At 41.1% G+C, this 21,346-nt stretch overlaps 2 protein-coding genes across 5 annotated transcripts in view; one reads left to right on the top strand and one right to left on the bottom strand.

Moving 5' to 3' along the window:
- acsl6 (acyl-CoA synthetase long chain family member 6) overlaps positions 1-21,346 on the top strand; it is a 70,001-nt gene that overhangs the window by 21,809 nt on the left and 26,846 nt on the right. The window contains exons 2-3 of one of the 4 annotated variants that reach the window (XM_029120831.2): positions 12,292-12,432; positions 12,716-12,804. Coding sequence is in view for 1 of the 4 variants with exons in the window: in XM_029120830.2 (XP_028976663.1) it covers positions 14,436-14,481 (46 nt within the window). In the remaining 3 variants the exon portion in view is untranslated. Of the gene's footprint in view, positions 1-12,291; positions 12,433-12,715; positions 12,805-14,062; positions 14,482-15,096; positions 15,118-21,346 lie in introns of those variants that run through there. The other 3 variants (XM_029120832.2, XM_029120830.2, XM_029120833.2) reach the window with 3 other exon arrangements.
- Positions 2,843-6,538, bottom strand: irf1b (interferon regulatory factor 1b). Its single transcript, XM_010900862.4, has 9 exons — positions 6,405-6,538; positions 5,533-5,624; positions 5,208-5,307; positions 4,850-5,061; positions 4,622-4,751; positions 4,410-4,523; positions 4,251-4,294; positions 3,936-4,077; positions 2,843-3,509 (listed from the first exon to the last, which is right to left on the bottom strand). Exons 2-9 carry the CDS (start codon positions 5,617-5,619, stop codon positions 3,361-3,363), a joined length of 978 nt encoding a protein of 325 aa, XP_010899164.2. The 5' UTR covers positions 5,620-5,624; positions 6,405-6,538; the 3' UTR covers positions 2,843-3,360.

Here is a 21,346-nt window from a genome sequence, read left to right on the forward strand (position 1 = left end):
GTGTAGTATAACTGAGGTATTTTTCTACATATTTTCTACTAGCATCAAGCAGTAAAAACAGTACTCTGTGAAGTAAAGTTGCAATGTTTTGAATACTTTATGATTAAGAACATCAAATAGTAAAACTCTGTATCTGATTACTCCAGGAAACACTAATGTTTTAACTCTCTACTGTACACTCTGTGTACACTCTACTGTAAAAACTCTACTTGCATATCTTGAATGAAATAAGGTTGTGCATGAACTACACATTTACTTAAAAATCCCTACTGGTCTCTACATAAAGACAACAGCAAAAATATCCTTTGTATTGCAATTCAGTCATAATATGCAGAGCCGGCCAAGAAGACCTACTGACTGACTGACTACCCCTTGTAAATTAGCGTGGTGCTTACAGTGGGGAGAACAAGTATTTGATACACTTCCGATTTTGCAGGTTTTCCCACTTCTGTAATTTGTATCATAGGTACTCTTAAACTGTGAGTGACGGAATCTAAAACAAAAATCCAGAAAATCACATTGTATGATTTTTAAGTTAATTAATTAGCATTTTATTGCATGACATAAGTATTTGATACTTCAGAAAAGCAGAACTTAATATTTGGTACAGAAACCTTTGTTTGCAATTACAGAAATCATAAGTTTCCTGTAGTTCTTGACCAGGTTTGCACACACTGCAGCAGGGATTTTGGCCCACTCCTCCATACAGACCTTCTCCAGATCCTTCAGGTTTCGGGGCTGTCGCTGGGCAATATGGACTTTCAGCTCCTTTCAAAGATTTTCTATTGGGTTCATGTCTGGAGACTGGCTAGTCCACTCCAGGACCTTGAGATGCTTCTTACGGAGCCAGTCCTTAGTTGCTCTGGCTGTGTGTTTGGGGTCGTTGTCATGCTGGAAGACCTCGTGATACATGGCCCCATCCATCCTCCCCTTAATATGGTGCAGTCGTGCTATCACCTTTGCAGAAAAGCATCCCCAAAGAATGATGTTTCCACCTCCATGCTTCACAGTTGGGATAGTGTTCTTGGGGTTTTACTCATCCTTCTTCTTCCTCCAAACACGGCGAGTGGAGTTTAGAACAAAGAGCTCTATTTTTGTCTCATCAGACCACATGAACTTCTCCCATTCCTCCTCTGGATCATCCAGATGGTCATTGGCAAACATCAGATGGGCCTGGACATGCACTGGCTTGAGCAGGGGGACCTTGTGTGCGCTGCAGGATTTTAATCCATGACGGTGTAATGTGTTACTAATGGTTTTCTTTGAGACTGTGGTCCCAGCTCTCTTCAGGTCATTGACCAGGTCCTGCCGTGTAGTTCTGGGCTGATCCCTCACCTTCATCATGATCATTGATGCCCCACGAGGTGAGATCTTGCATGACCGAGGGAGATTGACCACCATCTTGAACTTCTTCCATTTGTTGAACTTCTTCAACATTTGTTGCCTTCTCACCAAGCTGCTTGCCTATTGTCCTGTAGCCCATCCCAGCCTTGTGCTGGTCTACAATTTTAGCCCTGATGTCCTTACACAGCTCTCTGGTCTTGGCCATTGTGGAGAGGTTGGAGTCTGTTTGATTGAGTGTGTGGACAGGTGTCTTTTATACAGGTAACAAGTTCAAACAGGTGCAGTTAATACAGGTAATGAGTGAAGAACAGGAGGGCTTCTTAAAGAAAAACTAAGAGGTCTGTGAGAGCCAAAATTCTTACTGGTTGGTAGGTGATCAAAATGCTAATTAATTGATTTTCTGTATTTTTTTTGTAGATTCCGTCTCTCACAGTTGAAGTGTACCTATGATAAGAAATGACAGACCTCTACATGTTTTGTAAGTAGGAAAACCTACAAAATCGGCAGTGTATCAAATACTTGTTCTCCCCACTGTATAGACGCGGGCCTGCCGGCTTCAGTAGCTGCGTTATAGTAAGCCTAAAATATTATATATATTATATTATATATATTGTGACTATTTCTGGTGTATTTTCAAAGTATGCATCCATGCATGCTTTTTGGGTTGGGGTAGAAAAAAAATTTGCTGGCTACAAACTTCAGTAGCTATGTTATAGTAAGCCTAAAGTAAAACTGTTTATATTGTGACTATTTCTGGTGGATTTTCGAAGTATGCATCCGTGCATAATTTTTGAGGTAATATAGGCTAGATCAAAACCCCTTGGGCAGTAAAAGAGTAGGGGTTTCCATGATTCTCTCGTCTTTTCACTTGACAAAAAGTCAGTTATCGTCACCCATATTGATAGTTATTGTATCAGTGTCATTCACGAATGAAAGAAAAATAAATGTTTTTGTGCCATGAAATGAAATAACTTTGGCAGTGTACATTTCGTATTCAGTCTCGCTAGAATCTGCTCAGTTTTTATGACTATACAAAGTAGTAAGTTAGTAGATACTAATAAGGTGTAGTGGTTAAAGCTACAGCCACTCATGTGGGAGCCCTGGTTTTGAATCCCGTGAGGGCAATAACATTAATCACTTTTAATTGCGGGCCGGCTAATCTAGGCTTGCCTGGTTCCTTGTCTGGTTAAAAATGCTAAACAAAATGCTTTGTACTCTGTTAAAAGCCATTCCAGTTTGCTCAATGCCAAAATTATGCTCAGCCACCCCTGACATCCTGGTAGGCTAAGAAACCTCTGCAATGGATGACTGAAGAATGAATAGTGATAATAAAAGAAGGAACAGATCAGGGACACTCCAGGAGGTATGTGTGGATGTGGAAGACAAGCAGAGCTACAGAAATTAACCATAGATAATGCTAACCCTCTTAAACCCACTGTCCCAAAAATTTTTTGTGTAGTATGGCATTAAACCACTTTATACTGCACAACTCACAAACTAAGTTTGTATTATACTGTAATTTATTATTACGGATGAAAAAACACACAATGACAGAAAAATATGTACAAATCTTCAATACAAATATTTACAGATTAATTACACAAAATGACATCTTGTAGACCTTTCACCAATTAGACATTTTTTAAAATAGTTCATGAGTGATTATAGTCCTGAAATATACTGCTTCATACAAGTAGAAGTAACGGAATATTTTGTCACAGTGAAACAGAAAAACCTGATGTTGGTCATCCAACTAGAGTGCCCTCACACCATCTATAAATGAGTTTTTTCACAATGTATTTAACAATAACTGAAAACAGAGTAGATAAAATAGCATACTTGTTTGACTATGTATATATCTTGACATGTAACTTAAAATTTGAGAAGTTCAACTGTCACAGAGCAGCAGATGTCATGGCGAGGATGGTGGAGTTTAAGGTTCCAAGTTTGTGTCATCAAAAAGTCTTTGACAGTGTAGAGTCAGGTTGAGTCTTTTGTTTCTGTACAATGTGAGGCTCAAAGTGGACAGGCGATCTGTTGAAGATAACTGTTTGTGTTGTTCAGTGTGTTGTTCAGAGCCCAGTGGTCTGTATAAGACAGGAGATCTTCAGACATTGGTAGACCTGAGCTGAGTTCTGTGTACAGTCTCAGCTCTAACTCCGCCCCTACAAAAAAAAACACAGTTGAGCAGGTCAGATCAAGTCGCAGGTGGATCTCAGCTGAAAGATGTTACATATTTATTTTAACTTGTTGCAATGGAGAAAGCAGATTTTCTAGAGAATTTTGAAGTAATGACATTAACTGTAACACAGGCACTGGTTTAATTTTTCCCTTCTTATCTCTACCATCTTATTGTCTTTGTTCAAAATTATCTTCACAGAGTCTGCACATAGGAGCAAAATACTTCTCTCTGACAGAATTGTGTCTCAGCATTATACAAATGAGATTCCAATGGCCTGTAGGTCATTTTACAAATGAGTTCCTAATGACCTACGGATTCCTCAAGACTTTTATTGGCCTTTTGCAGTCTTAGTATTTACTCCAAAATGTTTTGGGTGTATAACAGGCCAATTTCATCTAGTTGTATTTACCTGAGTTATCACTCCATTGGCTCTCTGGACTATGGTATGAGTCAGGTGTGTGGTAAGTCTCTGCAGTGCCTACTTCATTGGTCAGGAATCCCTTGCTGTTTGTACTGCTTTGCAGCTCCAATTGCTCCCAGTGCTGTGCAATCTGAAAGAGCAAAAAAAAATAAAAAATACAGGTTATAAACCCGCTTGCATTTTAGCTTGGTTTAACTAAAGTAAATAGTTTTTGGTATTCAATTCAGAATAGCAGGCAAACATGGGTATTCCTGACAATGAAAAAAGCAGACTGGACTTAAACTGGTATAAAGGAGAACTTACATCAATGAGGGTTTCTTCATTCATATCTAGACTGCCTTCATAGTCTGTAAAACATGACAAAAATAACATGAGCATTTGCACCAACTGCAGTTATTTGCAGCCTGCACTGAAATACAACAAGTTGAATCAAAACCAAGCATCTAGCGAGGCTCGTCTCACCCGTGGAGTGTTCTGGTGACACTTGGAAAGATGGGTAGTAGCTGTTGGTGCTGTCAGGGCCGATTTCTATGGAGGTGGAGAATTCTGGAACCTCATTGTCACACGATGTAAAATCTAAACAGAAAAAAGGTTTCATGTTAATTATACCGCTATAAATGAAGGCCTACTGATCACTGCAACAACAAGATACGACGCTGTGGTGAAGGTCTCACCTCCGGTCCCTGTGCTGTCTACCGTGCTCTCCTGTGTCTGTCTGTCATCCTGCAGATGTGTGTTGGTGCTGTGGTCCTCAGGGCAATGGGTTTCACCAAGGTCCATCTCCTCTGCCTTGATCTTTGATCCCTATGGGACATTCGGGAAACATTAAATACATTTTCATCTCTGCTGACACACCTGGATACAGCCTGCCAAATAAAAAGCAGAGAGAATGCTGCCTTTACCTTGTTTTTTCTCTTTGAGTCCTTTGCCTTCGACCTCTTGTTGACTGGTTTCGAGGAGACGTTCAGCATTCTGTAAACACGTACTGCTCCACAGCCTCTGTTAACGCTTTTGTCCTTCACTTCTTCGATGTCAGGTAGGGAGTTCATGGCGCAGCGAAAGTTAGCCTTCCACGTCTTAGGGTCCGGGGCCGTCTCACCCTGAATGAATTTTCCTACACCAACAGAAGTCATATCACAGTTATTACTGTGCAAGAAGCACACTGAACAAAATATACGGTGCTGAAGTGAATATTGTGAAGAGCATATGATGCATCCGGTGATTACATAGGAAACCAGTTGGCACATGCTGTTCGCTCACCTGTGTGCAAGGCCCACTGCTTAAACAGACAGGCATCTTTGTTCAGGTCCCATCCATGACGAGCGGCGTGCTTCCATGGGATGGAGAATATCTTCTTGTCCTGGACAGAACCACAAAAGGTGAGCACCTGTGATATCTCCCAGCTTCCTCTTGTACATGCTTGGCTGGCTGAACCTTGTCATGGGTAACAATGATTTATGCTCTGAGCTGTAAATGCCTAGGCTGAGTCTTCTTCACTTAATGACCGATCTCACCACTGTTAAAAAGAGTACTGCTTTTGTGGTAGAGAACACATTTCGATGAGGGATAAGCAGGGATGCCTTACCTTGTCTACCCAAACCAGTCCACTGATAGTGTGTGACTCGATCTTATCCTCAAGCCAAGGCCTCAGTCTCATCCTAGACACAGGCATGGTTCCTGGGAAGGAAACAAGACATTAGGTCATATTGAAGCACATGTAATGTGAGCCAGATGCACAATTATGTTCCTCCCACTGCCCTAGTCAGTCTCCAGTGCATGTGAAGTTCTTGACCAGGAAGTAAGATTTATTACTTGTGCCAGGAACACTTCAAATTAAAGGACAATTCTGGGCTTTGAAAGAGAGATTCACCAGTAATTCTATCGTGTTTTTAACAATGTTTAAAGGTATTTGTTTTAACCAAGCAGATAAAACATGTAACGTTATTATTGACACAAACAGGGGAATTTATCCTTAAACTTGACTACTCGAACAAAATGTGTCATTCGGATTGAAACCGAAGTTTGAAACCTCTGCGTTTTGAGTGCATTATCTAAATGCATTGTTCAGTTCCAATTTGAGCGCGGCAATTTGAACGCTTTGGACACATGTTTGCTTCTAGACTCGTATCCGTGTACAATCCGTCAATCCGTGGGTTATACCCAATAAGGAGACCCACGCTTCAACGTGCAAAATTAAAAAATAAAAACAATTGTCTTTATTCTAACGTATAAGTAGATGCAGCGATATCATTAGCACGAAGTAAACAGCAAAGTGAGTACATAGCGTTGATGCGCGACACCTAACCTCCGCGGACGTAGTCCAGTGGATACACTGTAACAACGCGAAGTTAAAACCTGTACAGACGCAGTCTGTGTGACTGTTGGCGAGCGACTTCAAGCATGGAAAAATAGGCAACCACTACGCAAGTGCGTGGAATAATATAGGAAATCACTTACAGTTGCAATATGTCGCTTAATCCCGTTTATCTGAAATGTAAAAGCGGATATTCCCTTTTGAAAATAAGTTATTCCTCTTTGATTACTGCCTTGAAGTATACTCCGTGGTATTCAATAACAGTGTGAACAGCCTAATGAAGGAAGCACCTTTTATATACAGAGGGTGGGATTTCCCCGTATCGCCGCTCACATATTTTGGCATCTGTCCGCGTCGGCGCTAAGGCAGCTCATATAGGCATTGGGCGCTGAGACCAGACTGCCTGATTTCCGAGAAATCATGCTGTTGTTAGATATAGCTTAAGGAAGTTTTGAGCAAACCCAACATAGCTCATTGCAGCATCTTCTGCACGCCGACGATGCCACCCCAGCCCTGTCTTAGGCTGTTATTTGTAGCGAAATAAATAATTGTGCACGATAATTCATTGTGCATTTGTTTTACCTTTTGTTCATATGAACTACAGATAATTCATATCAAGCATTTGATATCCGTGAATATCCCACACGTATTTGTTTCATTCAATTGAATGCCTATCTTACTCAATAATGACAAAAAACACGATTGTATTATATAATATCATATAATCATGTCAAATGTCAAGAAATGCCTTAATGGAACAGCACACATCAGTAAACTTGTAGATGTCGACAAAACAAATTAGCTACAGGTGTAATATATAGTGTCAGTAAAATGTATTACCTGTGTAAAACACATCTGTGCGCAAATGTTTATAAAATAACCATCATATGAAAGTCACGTCATTAGCCTACTATTTATGGTGGTCATAGGCAAAGCAATCAATTATGATGTATGCAAGACTTTAGAATAAAACGTGTTGTGAAGTCGTGTTTTTCCGGGAAACGGTGTAGGTATTAAACGACCCGATAGGGGCAGTATCTCATGACACCAAGTTGCCTCCGACTACTGTCACATTTCTACCATGAGGGCGTTTCTTGTTTACATTCTCTTTCAAAAATATTTAGCCTATTGGCCTTCTGCACATTTCATATTCGATGTATTTTATTCCTCTTTCTAATTTTATCTTTGCAATATTTTCGAATGAATGTGCAATTCAGATTGTGTTTGTATAGTGTATAGTGTAACTCGGAGGTTAATCGGCCGGAAAACGGTTATAGTGACGGGACAATGCGCGGTCTTTGTAGATTGACGGTGGGAGGGAGGTTACAGGCTGCAAGGCTAGTGAAGGGGTGTGTCACAGAAGGAAAAGCGGGGTATTTTCCTGCTGCGGACTTTTTGCTCCTTCCGAAAGCCCAGGGTTTTCCCAGAGAAACATGTAATGTCTGTTTTATTGTGAGGGTTCATTTAATTATTCCTTCGAACATATATGTGGAAGACCATTCACACAATTGTGTCTATACTGCCATGGTCAATCCATTTGGTAGACTATTAGGTTGTTTTTAGTCAGGCACATTTTTCTGTAGACCATATAAACCGTGGGTTACATTTTCAAAACTCATGAGGACAAAACTCTAAACTGGCAACATTGTATGTCATATGTTCAACAACTTTGCGTGCTCTTTGGAGTTTCACTGTCATTCATGCGAAGTCAAATATTTCCATGGAATTCTATGGGCTTTGGTTTAGTCATCAACTCAAAATGATTGACTTACAATCAATAACAGTACTCATACTGTTCAATGACACTAAAGTTGAATCTCATCTAATCACCATCAATAAATGGTAACTACATTTATTAAAATAGATATAAATAAAATAGCAAAATAGATACAAATTTTAATATTAGTTTTGAAGTACTAGAGGAAAAGTAAATGGTAAACAACATTTCTCAACAGTATTTGACAACATTCCTATGAAATAAATACATGAAAAAGACAGAAAATAGCCATGCTGGGATTACAAGGAATCTATTGTATATACAGTGATATGAATAACAGTAGCCAATAATTGATGTAAAATTATAGTAAAATCAACATTGTGACTATTTGCTGTAGTATAAGTACAGGTGTGTACAGTTCATATAAGTGTAGCAGTGCTTAGATAATATACAGCAGCAGTAAAGCAACAGCAAGGTAGTAAGACCTGACAAACTGGATAATAAACAGTAGCAGCTATGGGTATGGGTATGTTTGTTTGATGCAAGTCTTTGTGCACATTTGATTTTGGGGTAGCCAGTCCCCATTAGAAGAAAATGCAATTTCTGACTTGGGGTTTAATGTTAGGGAAAAACATTAGTAGTGTTAGGGAAAAACTTTTAGTTTTAGGTATTTCATGTTTGTGTAATACATTATGGCTAGGTTAAATTTACACATCATCTTTGCATTTAGGCAGAAAGGTTAGGTTACTTAGGTTAAGGTTAGGCTAAGTATTAGTGTTAGGAGATGGGATATTCTGGTTTTCTGTTCACAACAAGGATTGAAAAAACAAAGGTGTGTGTGTGTGTGTGCGTGTGTGTTTATGTGCGCATGTATGTATAGTGTAAGTAATAACACAATTGTGTATTGGGTGTCGTTTCTGGCTCATCAACATATTTGAGGTGGTGTGACTTGTAAGAGTCTGTCTTTGTTGCCCTTGTGAGAATGCTGTGGGAACACCGTACTAATTCAAATTATTGTGCCTCATTAATAAATATATAGGAGATAGATTGGAATGACACCAACTCTCAAACCTTTGGTGGTTGAGGATTTACCATGCCCTTTTTGTCTGCATTCACTGTATTCACTGACTCATAAAAGTTCAAGAGATATATAAAACACAAAATAGTAATTAGTGTACTTAATTTTTTTTCCACTTACCAAATTGTTTATCATTCATGAGTTTATAACTTCTACAGCATTTATTTTCATAGTATAAAATAAATGTTATAATACTGTATAGTGTGCCATTGCACATTACTTGCTTTAAAGTAAATTAATTTATTCACCCTTGTAAATGCTTAAATGTGTGACAATCTGAAATGACATATTACTGAGTAAGTGCCTTCTTATTTCAAAGCAAGATGGTGTCTGAATAATAATATGGGTATATTTGACTTGATTAGATGAGCAAAAATTAATTAGAGAACAATTATATTCCAGACACAGGGAGAGGAAATCCCCTTTCAGCATGACCATAACAAACAACTTATAGCCAAATCTTTAATGGAGTTGCTTAGTAAAAAGAGAGATAGTGTGTTACTGTTTTTAATCAATCAATAAATCAACCACATTTGTTTTATAAAGCCCTTTTTACAACAGCAGTTGTCACAAAGTGCTTTTACAAAACACCCAGCCTGAAACCCCAAGAAGGTAACAACAACAATGTTGAATTTCAGTTGCTAGGAAAATCTCCCTAAGAAGGAAAATATAGGAAGAAACCTAGAGCGGAACCAGGCACAGAGGGGTGACCAGTCCTCTTCTGGCTGTGCCAGGTGAACATATTAAGATTACAATTGTAATAATTAATAAATGCGTGTGGGCTGAGTCTATTTAAAGGGAACCAGGCGCAGGCAGTTCTCTTGTTCGTGGGTTTTAATGAAAACAAACAACCAAACACGAACGGGAAACAATACTGAATGAAAGTAAAGTGCGCGACAACGCAACTTAACAACTAACATTCAAACAGTAGCTCAAACAACACTCACCAGCATACAAACAGACGCAACAGCAACAATGATCCACAATGTGGGGAGCAGAGGGGAAACATTTACAAACGATACAAATTGGGACCTGGTGTGAAAGATTGGAGACATGTGACTGTCCGGGATGTGTTCGTGTGATATGGGAACTTGAGAATATATGGCACGGTGGCGCTGCTGCTCACCGCACCATGACAGTACCCTCCCCCCCCCAAAAGGCCCGGCCACCGGACAGGCCAAGACGAACCCCAGCCCAAGGGAGGGGGGGGCGGGGCAACGCAGCACCCCCATTGGCACACACCTGCCGAGGGGGCGGAACAGCTGAGACTAACCAGGGCGGCGGAGCCGTCGGGACAGGCCGGGGAGGCAGAACTGGCGGAAGATCAGGAGCCGGCGGAGGGCCAGAGGCCGGGAGAGCCGACGGAGGGTCGGCAGCCGGCGGAGGGCCAGAGGAGGGCGCCGGGGCGGCCGGGACAGGAGAGGGCGCCGGGAAAGGAGAGGGCGCCGGGAACTTTACCTCTGGCGGCGAGAACCGGTACGGTGGGTCCTTGAAGCCCCACCAGTCCTCGCTCCGCCCAAAGACCGGGGAGGCCTCCAGACACAGACCTTCCTCGGGCACCCCCATAGCCCCCTCCCAAAGAATTATTGGGGAGGCCTCGGTCCTGGAGGGACTGCCTGCTGGTTCAGGTTTTGGTGGATCATTCTGTAATGCTTCTAGTTGTGGTGTAGTGTTGGCAAGGGAACCAGGCGCAGGCAGTTCTCTTGTTCATGGGTTTTAATGAAAACAAACAACCAAACACGAACGGAAAACAATACTGAATGAAAGGACTGAATGAAAATAAAGTGCGCGACAACGCAACTTAACAACTAACATTTAAACAGTAGCTCAAACAACACTCACCAGCATACAAATAGACACAACAGCAACAATGATCCACAATGTGGGGAGCAGAGGGGAAATATTTAAACACATACAAACGATACAAATTGGGACCTGGTGTGAAAGATTGGAGACATGTGACAGTCCGGGATGTGTTTGTGTGATATGGGAACTTGAGAATATATGGCACGGTGGCGCTGCTGCTCACCGCACCATGACAACAAGGACCGGGACAACACAGGGGAGGGTTAGGTGTCAGCACAGTGACAGCTGAAATCGTCAGGCATCGTCTCGATCTGCAACACAACCAGGAGGACTCTGGACAGGGACAGCAACGGGTCCCCCAAGCCAAGTACTCCACAGATGTGGGCCAGGACCTCATGCCCTCCTAAGCTCAAAACGGGAGGAGACTGGGAAAATTCAGAAAATGCATTCCTCATATCAACAAGGATTTATAGTGGAGAAGGAGAACTGACCCTACTCCCCCAGCACAATAATGTAGCAGCGTAAAATTATTTATAGCTATAGCTATGAAAAATGATTTATCAGCCTGGTTAGCTTTCATGAGTAAAACTTCAAAAGAATGAAAACTTGGATATTGCCATTATCTCAAAAACCTTTTGAAAATATATTGCACAATCCATCCAAGTGAGCTAAGCCTTAAGAGATTTAGAGAGCAGATTTAATCTATATGTATTAACTCAGTTACTATATCTAATCAGAGTATATTTGTGTTTTTACTGATAAATACATTGTGCACTGTGACCTTGTGACATGATTTATGTAACAAGACTGGGGGGAAGAATACAAAATAGTTGTGTGGTAGTTTTACCATGGTAAAGCAAGTGTGGATAAAGCAATGTGGTGCCAATCCAGCTCACTGTAAACTAGGTTTTTTGTTTTTAATTGTATTGATTGACTAATTTCAGGCCCTGTGAAGGGTCAAGATGTTTACTGACTTTGAATCCGTCACTGAATATCAATCAGAAATCTACACACTAAAACACCTGGATTGGTGATTTGTTCCATAAGATAATTCACCCAGAGCCCAGTGCGGTATCCATTAGTGGAGAACAGGAGCTTGGGGCTTAGGGCGAAGCAGCTTGTGCTACACAATCTCCCCTTGGCCATTGGCTTTGACAGCTCTGTGACACTGGATCAAGTCAAAGCCCCTGTAGCCATGTCATGCTGGAGGCCACGCCCCTTTCAACAGCTGCTCTGCAACAGTTCTTCAGCCCCTCTATTGTCTCTCTCTGCCCCTCCCCCTTACACCAGGGCCATCTCCCTCTGCCCCTCCCCCTTACCCAGAGCCATCTCCCTCTACCCCTCCCCCTTACACCAGGGCCATCTCCCTCCCCATTCACACTGAGCCGTGCCGGAAGATGATATAGATAACCTGTCATTTTGTTTATAGACCTTATGGACACAGACGATGGGAGTGGAGGATGAGGGCTTATGTGTGGGAGGATGTTTCCATGTGGAGCTTTGAAATCACATGGACAAAACATACAACTGGGAAAAAAGAGACAAGCTGTCCCTGTGCAGTACATAAGAAGTATGTCATATTTTCAAGTATATTTCTCCTTCACTCTGTTATATATGATTCTCTATGTGTGTTGTGTGCTATAATATATCTGCCTGTAATGCAACCATTTCATGAAATGCTATGAGCTTCCTGAGCCTCCCACTTTGGCAATAGGTATATCCATAAAACTCCGCACTTCATATCTCTGCACTTTTTATCAAATTAAGTGCACTACAAATGAAATGGGGTATAATTTGTGACCAGTGGATTCATGTGGTTCCCTTTTTGTTTAACACCATGTTTATCTTTTCAGCAGTAGGTGGGTGACGATGTTGCTGGTGTTGGCGGCAGCACTGCACAAAGTAACAGATGGGATGTCCTGACCGTGGCCTACTTGATAAGGTCAGTCATGTGACAATGTCCTAATAAGGCAATTAGACCAGACGTTGCACGCTAGGCTGCAGAGAAAACTCCTCCCCTACCTGGACCCCTCGCTGGCTCCCTCAGGAGACTGCCTCCAGGAAGTTCATTTTAGGCTGCTCAAAATTTCAAAATAAATAAATACAGTGTGGCCATACTTGTTATCCCCACTGTATATAACTATACAGGTATTTAAGGAGTGTTACAATCTATATATAACATATACAAGTATGTCAGGTGTGTTACATTCTATGTTTAACATATACAGTCATTTAAGATGCGGCATAGTGTATGTATAACATATACAGATATCAAAGGTGTCTTACAGCCTATGTATAACATATACAGATATCTAAGGTGTCTTACAATCTATGTATAACATATACAGATATCTAAGGTGTCTTACAGTCTATGTATAACATATACAGATATCTAAGGTGTCTTACAGTCTATGTATAACATATACAGATATCTAAGGTGTCTTACAGTCTATGTATAACATATACAGATATCTAAGGTGTCTTACAGTCTATGTATAACATATACAGATATCTAAGGTGTCTTACAGTCTATGTATAACATATACAGATATCTAAGGTGTCTTACAGTCTATGTATAACATATACAGATATCTAAGATGTCTTACAGTCTATGTAAAACATATACAGATATCTAAGGTGTCTTACAGCCTATGTATAACATATACAGATATCTAAGATGTCTTACAGTCTATGTAAAACATATACAGATATCTAAGGTGTCTTACAGTCTATGTATAATACATTACTTACTTCTCTTGGGGAAATCTTAATCAGCAAGATCCAAACATGTAGCCTGCTTTTGCAGACCCTGTTCATATGTAGCTTGTCTAACCAACTCTAAATCCTGCACTATATTATAACTCCAATGGCCTTGCCTAGTTTAGATGTACTATAAAATCACGTTTTATGTGTATGGCAAACAATTGTTTTTATGGCAAACAATTGTTTTCATTTCCAAATTTAAAAAAAAGATACTACATCTCTAGATAATATAATATCGGTAGGTAGATAATTGCCAAAGAAGATATATTACAGGGGCTACATAGGCTTGAACGTCATCTTATTTTAGGACTAAAATGTACAGAAACATCAAACTTCTCTAAGAACATAAACCCTCCAACCAATGTTGTCTTGTATTTGTGTAATTAATAAAACAGAATTTTCATTAAATGAAACTGCTAACGCTAATAACCGAGTGAACGTCACTGATACAGTTCATGCGTAACCTTGGTCACCGCGCATCTTCCATCCAATAGGCTGAACCGTTTCATGTCAGCGGGTAGCCTAGGTCGTTGCGCATGGAAGCCGTATGAATGTAATATGGTCCAGGAGGAACAGTATAGGCTATTCATTAATATGTTATATCTCTCTTTTTATTCGCTGCACGGAAAATACATACAAAGCTTGCTGTAAACTGGTTGAATTTTGCAAATTGAATCGACTGACTCGCACTTTTACTCGGTGGTTCTCATAATCTGTCAGATTGCCGGCGAGTAATACTGCAGTCGATGCTGCAGTTTTAGGATCTCGCACCGGGCTCTGTGCTGCGACAGCAGAGTCAATGAAAAAGACATGCTTGCCTTCGTTCTGGTGACTGGGTCTATTTGGATTATATTAGGTGAGTTTCATATATTTTATGAGTTATGTTCTCCATTGAATCAGATGCCATTTATGTGTACTACCTGGGTTTTCAAAACGTGTTCGATTTTAATTCATTTAGGGTTCATTATTTTACTGGTCTAGCTTCCAATGCTATATAGTGTGGCCTGGATGTTATCGATATCTCGCTTTCTGGATAGGCTATACTCGCGTTCGGCCTACGCGGAATGCCTATTAGAAAGGTTATCTTCATACGCACTTTCTTGACGGCTTTACAGTGAGTTCGCCATTAGAACCAAACATACTTGATGTAAATTACAAGAACTGACTTTATAATATGCGGGTCTTGCATTTACAGAAACATGGCAAGGCATGGACAAGCGCAAATGATAATGGTTAAACATCATGTGCGAATAGCAGAAATGTGCCGGTAGGCCGACATTTATTTGTTACACATACATTGCGTTTCTGATTATATCCTATAGCAATTTTGTTTGCGAATCAATTCTACTTGACTGGCAATATAATAATATAATTTTATGTCAGCAGGCTACGGTCCTGCATGCTACGGTAGGGGAGGGTATCTGAGGAACCCGTGCACACGTAGATGAAAAGGCTCGCCTCTTAACCTTGGCAACTGTATGTCGCCGGTCATGTGAGTGACGTATTGTCTACTCTGCTTCTCAGTTACGTAGGCTATAGTCTACTTTGTCAACATAACAGATGAGATATAGACATGTCACATAAATCAACAAAATGTTGTCTATTTTACAATACATAGTCCTTTATTACAACGTAGCAGAGTGGTAGGCGATGGATGACTTCTACATCTGCCCCTCCTGCCATATTGGTGACGCGCCTTCACGCGATGAAGCGGCCTTATCTGATTGGAAGGAGCTGTCCAGTGAAAAGGGTGCTGAAACACTGCAGCTGATCTAAGCCCATTTAGCACTCTCTCTTGAGTTAAACACAGCTTTTTGCCTGTCGGGATTGTAGGTAAAAAATGAATGATTAAAAAACGTTTTGTTATTAATCAACATTAGACACATAGTCGACGTCAGCCTGATTGACCTCGAATAACCTCATTCCCAACCTCATTCCCTAACCTAGGACCAATCCAACCGATTAACGTTTACTTACAGCTATTGTGCGCTGTCAATCGCTAAGCCTATTGCTTGGCATGCATAATGCATTTTTTCAACATATGAGGTATGCTACCAAACAGGTAAACCTATTCTTTTTCCCTTTTAAATTATTTATAGGGTGAGACGGGCTCCAGCTCCACCCATGCCAGTCGCTGACTGAGAAAGTATATGTTCTGCTTGCATTCTGTATTTTATTTATATTTTTGGTAACACGCCTTCTGTAGGCCTACTGACTTTTAATTTAAGTCATTACTTAACTAAGCTAGGATATATGATGTAAAATTATACCACTGGTAGTTGATTTGGTAAATGCTGTCTCTTATTTATGAAAATTTTATTAGAATAACTGACATAACAAAGTAATGCATATTTATTTGCAGGATGCATATTAATTTGCAATATTTAGCTATTACGGTATTAGTTAGTTTTGGCTGCAGTACAATAATGAGTTTGAGTGTGTTATTTTAAGTAATTTAGCATGCCGATATTCATAGTTATGCAGTGAGTAGTGAGTATATATATATATCAAAGTACATAAATCAAATGTCTGTGTGTGTGTATATATATATATACACACACACACACATTTGATTGATGTCCTTGAGTGACTCTATGTTACATGCAAGTGTAAGGATGGGAAAATATACATGCTTACTTGTCGTACAATCCATCACCTAAGTGTCTATTAAAGTATACAGGATTGATGTCAGCCTACCTCAGACACAGAGTGTGATGGAGAGTATGGGTGGGTGGTGTGAATGTATCAGCAGCATCCAAACCATTCTCATTGGCTTTAAAGAGGGTTATTGGTCTGCACTGACCAATTGCAAAGTGCTGAGCATGGGTTTTGCCCTCTCCTGATGCTTGACGTACTCTACCTGGTGTCTTTAGATCAATCTTAACTGGAAATGGTATTAAGCGATGTCACTCCATCTCTTAAAAATGACTCAGTTATGTGCTATGTGTGAGTCAATCCTGCAGGTTTGTCTTTGAGCATGGACTGTATACATGTAAGTATGTGCGTGTGAGCCTTTTCATTTTACTCTTGCTTTTGTGTATTTGTGCGTGTGTGTGTGTGTATGCCATGTGTGATTTTCTGGTGGAAGGGAAGCACTGTGCATCAAGCAAAAAGGGAGGGGGTGTAGAGAGCGAGAGTTGCTCTAATGTGTGCTGAGGGGTGGTGTGATACGGTGGCCCGTTAGGCACAAACTAGGCCAAACATGCTACTCCTTTCCCTCCTCGCTTTTCTGAGCGTTTTGCTGAGCATAAAAACCCAGTGGTGGGAGGTAATCATCTGGCCGAAGGGCCCAGACACCATAGACCTTACTGACATATACCAAAGACAGATACCACAGACCTACTGACAGACAAACACACAGTCACCACAGACTGATAGCCAGACTGACTGATGGGTTTCAGCTCTCACTGTAAGGGCTGACAATAACAGCCTCTGAGAGTATGCTTTAGTTTTTAATAGGTGCATCTCTTTTCCTTCCAATGCTTTAAACGCTGAAACCTAACCCCTTTAAGAGCGCCTTCTACGCTTGCCTTTGTATTAAACAACAGGAACCTCCATGTGCCGTTAGCCTTGCACCCATTTGGACTTTGCGGATATGTGCAGTATGCCTAGAACATGGGCTTACAGTGACCTTGGAGCTTCATTGGTGCTACTGTTAGGAGGAAGTGACTGGGTGCTTTTAGGCAGCAGAAACCACATGGGGGCCGGGTGGAGAAAACAGGAAGTAAATGAGAGCGAGCTAGAGAGCTTCAAATAGAAGAGGCAGAACGGGGGTCACTTATTTTCATCCATTTCTGTGTAATCTTGTGGCTGGAGATGCTCGGCAGATGGGGAGAGGGTGGGGAATCCAGGTTAAGTGTGCATGTTGTGTCATCACCCCCCCCCCTTACTTAAACAAGGTCCTCCAATACCTTCAATTCACAGCTACTGGTCGCCCACATGGACTGTATCAAAGGACCCTGTAGTAGGTCTAGCTACGTATGAAAAGAAACAGGGACCGATAGGTAAAAATGCTATTTTTCTTTTATAAAATAGGGAGAGTGAACTTATATTTCATAAACTGGATGAGGAGGGTGGAAATTAAATGTAAAAAATCAAGAAATTAAGGGGGGAAATTGTTTGTCTTGCCATCTATATTCCTCCTGACACAGATCCTGAGCTTGCAGTGTCACAAATAAGGTTGCGTAAGATGGCCTCTGTGATTGGTCTGTTATCCAGGTCATTATTGTAGATGATGATGATCACAACAACGATGTCATGGATTTTGGGATGCATTGTTTGTCTGAGCAGCTATTCCGCTGTCCCCTGCCCAGCGATTTTCTTCCTGGGCTAAATATAGCTGGATCTGGGCTGTCAGTGAGTGATCCTCCAGTAGCCTAGTGTAACGCTGGGTTACTATAGGACACAGAGTGCATAGAAGGGACACTATTGCAGGGCTATTCAACTCTGGTACTGGAGGCATGAACCTTTTCAGTTATTTACCTGGTAGTTAATTACACTCACCTGGAGTCTTTGGTCTGAATCAGCCCTTATCAGAGGGAGTGGGTGGAAACCAAGTCTTTCTGCCCTCCCTCCAGTACTGGAGTTGAATAGCCCTGCTCTGATTGGATGACAGGCAAACCTTTGGCTTTACACTCTGGTGAAAGAATAGGCTGTTTTACTTATCAACTGGGGACTTGCAGGGTGGTGGATTCTGTTTGACTCTTGTATCCCACCTGGAAAACATTTAGCCTAGCCTAGCCTCTGGCTTGCATGGCTCCTCAGATAGCCTAATCTCGTCTCAGGAGGGCAGGTATAACCTGACAGAGGTTATGTTCTGTAACCACTTGGTACCCAGCAGGCATCTACCAGCTTTGTGGCAGATAAAGCTCCCCATTCCAGCTAGTCTACTTCGGATATTAGTCGAAGGGTTCAGTCAATAGTTAGACAAGATTTGTTTCCTCAGACTTTGTGTGAAAGCTTTAATTATCAAAGGCATTGTTTGGCAGCAGTTGTAATGTGGTGACTAATAAGGTGACTGTACATTTTTGTGATTCATTCTGGGTTGTTTGTCTATGCTGACTCATGAGAAATATTTCAGTTAAATTAATTTAAATCTGTTAAAAAAAAAAATGTACCTCATGGATGGCTGTTGGGGTAGGTTGACTTCCCAGAGGTTCAAATTGCTGTATCAATAGCTTAAACAGTGTCAGCCAGTTTGCTGTAATGACATGATTAATGCATTGGCAAAGACAATGTAATACAATTTGATCCCCTGGTTTGGATGCCAGGGTCATTCAAGTAGGTACTCATCTTTTAGGCTAGCCTTTACAATCCAGCTAACCAGAATAGTCTACATACAGTATGTCTACTGTATCTTTGCAACAGAGTAATTCCCTTCAGTGCTATTTTTACCACAGATGCTAATCTATGCACTGTAAGCTATGCCAAACAACAAGAAGGGAGCATATGGCATGTGTGTGTCTTCTGTTTGCCCACTCAGTGAAAGCAAACCTGAGTTCCCTACCGTTTGGTCATGACAAGAATGCATCCCAGGCTCCTCCCATTTGTCATTCACAGGTCACATGCTGCCAGGCACCACATTGGCTATGCTGTGTCGCCACATGTAACCAGGGGCAACCACCATCGTTTATATGTAAGCATGCATTCATCATGCTGACAGTAACACAGAGAAACCAGCACATGTTCACATACGCAACAATGAAAAGTAGAACATTGATTTAATGTCAAGTTGAACATGAGGTTCAACCGAATCGTAATTTCTAACCTAAACCACATGGGAAGTGTGGGCGGGGCTTCTTTATTGGGCGTCTGGAGAGCTGTTAGGCTCAAAAACAGAATTACACTGTGCTGGCTCAGGGATTTGATTGTGCAACGTCTCTCTTTTTCTCTCTCTCTCTGTCTCTCTTATCAACTGCTAGCTGCAAGATTCCCATCTCTCCTGGCAACAGGAGGCAAGGTGATCAGGGACTGTTGTAACAAAGCGCCATTAGGCCGTATCCCAAAGTGCACCGTAGGTGAAGTGTCCTACATTTGACCCATGCCCTGAAGTATTGGCCGTGGGTGCTGTGAAGGTGGCTAACAGAGACTGTGTCACTGCAAGGGTGTGTGCAGCCATGGAGCTGATGGACTATTTATGTCACAGGAAGATTGGTGTTACTCCATTGCTCTGTAACAACAGGTTCTAAATGGAGTCACGACCAGGTCGTATTACATAACTGTGACCTCTGTGAGATAAAAGGCTGATACCTAAGATATATACGTTCAAACCAGCCTGACGCCCAGTTTGTTTTGTATTCTGATATATTGGCCGACGTGTTTTCTCTACTGAGTTGGGATATCAGCTGACTTCCCTTGGCAGGGGTAGCCACACATGAATCATATGCAACCATGGGCTCTGTGTGTGTGTGTTGTGCAAGTGTTGCTCACTTTGATTTCCCTAAATGTAAAATCCACTCTCATCAGTGCAGAGTTAACAATGGATTTTCTATAGTACAGGGTGCTGGGCGGTGATATCTAGTCAAATGCCTACATAGCAACCCCACTAGCTACTGGACTTATATGCTTATAAGATCTAAACTGAAAAGGAACATTAGGGTAGAACAGAATGGAATGTGGGCTAATCAGTTGCTGTAAAGTTAAAATATATTTAGATTTTTAAATAATTACATATTCTACTTCAAACAATGTTTGTACAATATGAGATATGTTTTCCTAGTATATGATAAGTAGTCTATCATCATCATATCATTACACAAACACGAAAAATAAATCAGTGTGTGGTACTATAAATGCATTGTGATCACTTTTCAAACAGTGTTGTATCAATTAAAACTCGATTTGTAAGTATGGTTTCATTGCTGATTTTTTTGACTTTATGGCTGACCTCAGGAAATTATCATTGTTATTTTCAACATTCAATTCAGTTCAGAAAAAACATCTGATCTAAAAAGTTTAGGTGTGATTGATCTCTGAGTGGAAATGTTTGGCCAATTAGTGAAATATGTCTGCCTATGTAAAAACACAGCCTTTAATTTCCAGTTCAGAAGAGGGCAGAGAAGTGGTTCATTCCTCTGCCTGAGAATCAGAACACCTGGATAGGTAACCATGGTTTAAGTTACATCTAACAGTCAGTCAATGACACAGCCAATGACTTGGAGTTCAATCAATGGTAACATCTGCAGGCAACATCTGTGCAAATACAACCAAAGGCAGCCCAATTCTGTCTCTACACAGCCAGCCCAATTCCGTCTGTACACAGCCAGCTCAATTCCATCTGTACACTGCCAGCCCAATTCTGTCTGAACACAGCCAGCCCAATTCTGTCTCTACACACCCAGCCCAATTCTGTCTGTACACTGCCAGCCAATTCTGTCTGTACACACCTTGCCCAATTCTGTCTGTACACAGCCAGCCCAATTCTGTCTGTAAACAGCCAGCCCAATTCTGTCTGTACACAGCTAGCCTAATTTTGCCATTACACAGCCAGCCCAATTCTGTCTGCACATAGCCAGCCTAATTGTCTGTACACAGCCAGCCCAATTCTGTCTGTACACAGCTAGCCTAATTTTGTCATTACACAGCTAGCTCAATTATGTCTGCACACAGCCAGCCTAATTGTCTGTACACAGCCAGCCCAATTCTGTCTGTACACAGCTAGCCTAATTTTGTCATTACACAGCCAACCCAATTCTGTCTGCACACAGCCAGCCTAATTGTCT

Source organism: Esox lucius, chromosome 7, assembly GCF_011004845.1.
Source record: "Esox lucius isolate fEsoLuc1 chromosome 7, fEsoLuc1.pri, whole genome shotgun sequence".
In the NCBI taxonomy this organism is placed as follows: Eukaryota; Metazoa; Chordata; class Actinopteri; order Esociformes; family Esocidae; genus Esox; species Esox lucius.

Coding starts and splice junctions, on each gene's coding strand:
- irf1b (XM_010900862.4), bottom strand. CDS start 5,619: ATGCCTGTGTCTAGGATGAGACTGAGGCCTTGGCTTGAGGATAAGATC. Junction 4,524..4,621: donor AGACAGCACAGGGACCGGAG/GTGAGACCTTCA, acceptor TTTTCTGTTTAG/ATTTTACATCGTGTGACAAT. Junction 4,078..4,250: donor ATGAAGAAACCCTCATTGAT/GTAAGTTCTCCT, acceptor TTGCTCTTTCAG/ATTGCACAGCACTGGGAGCA.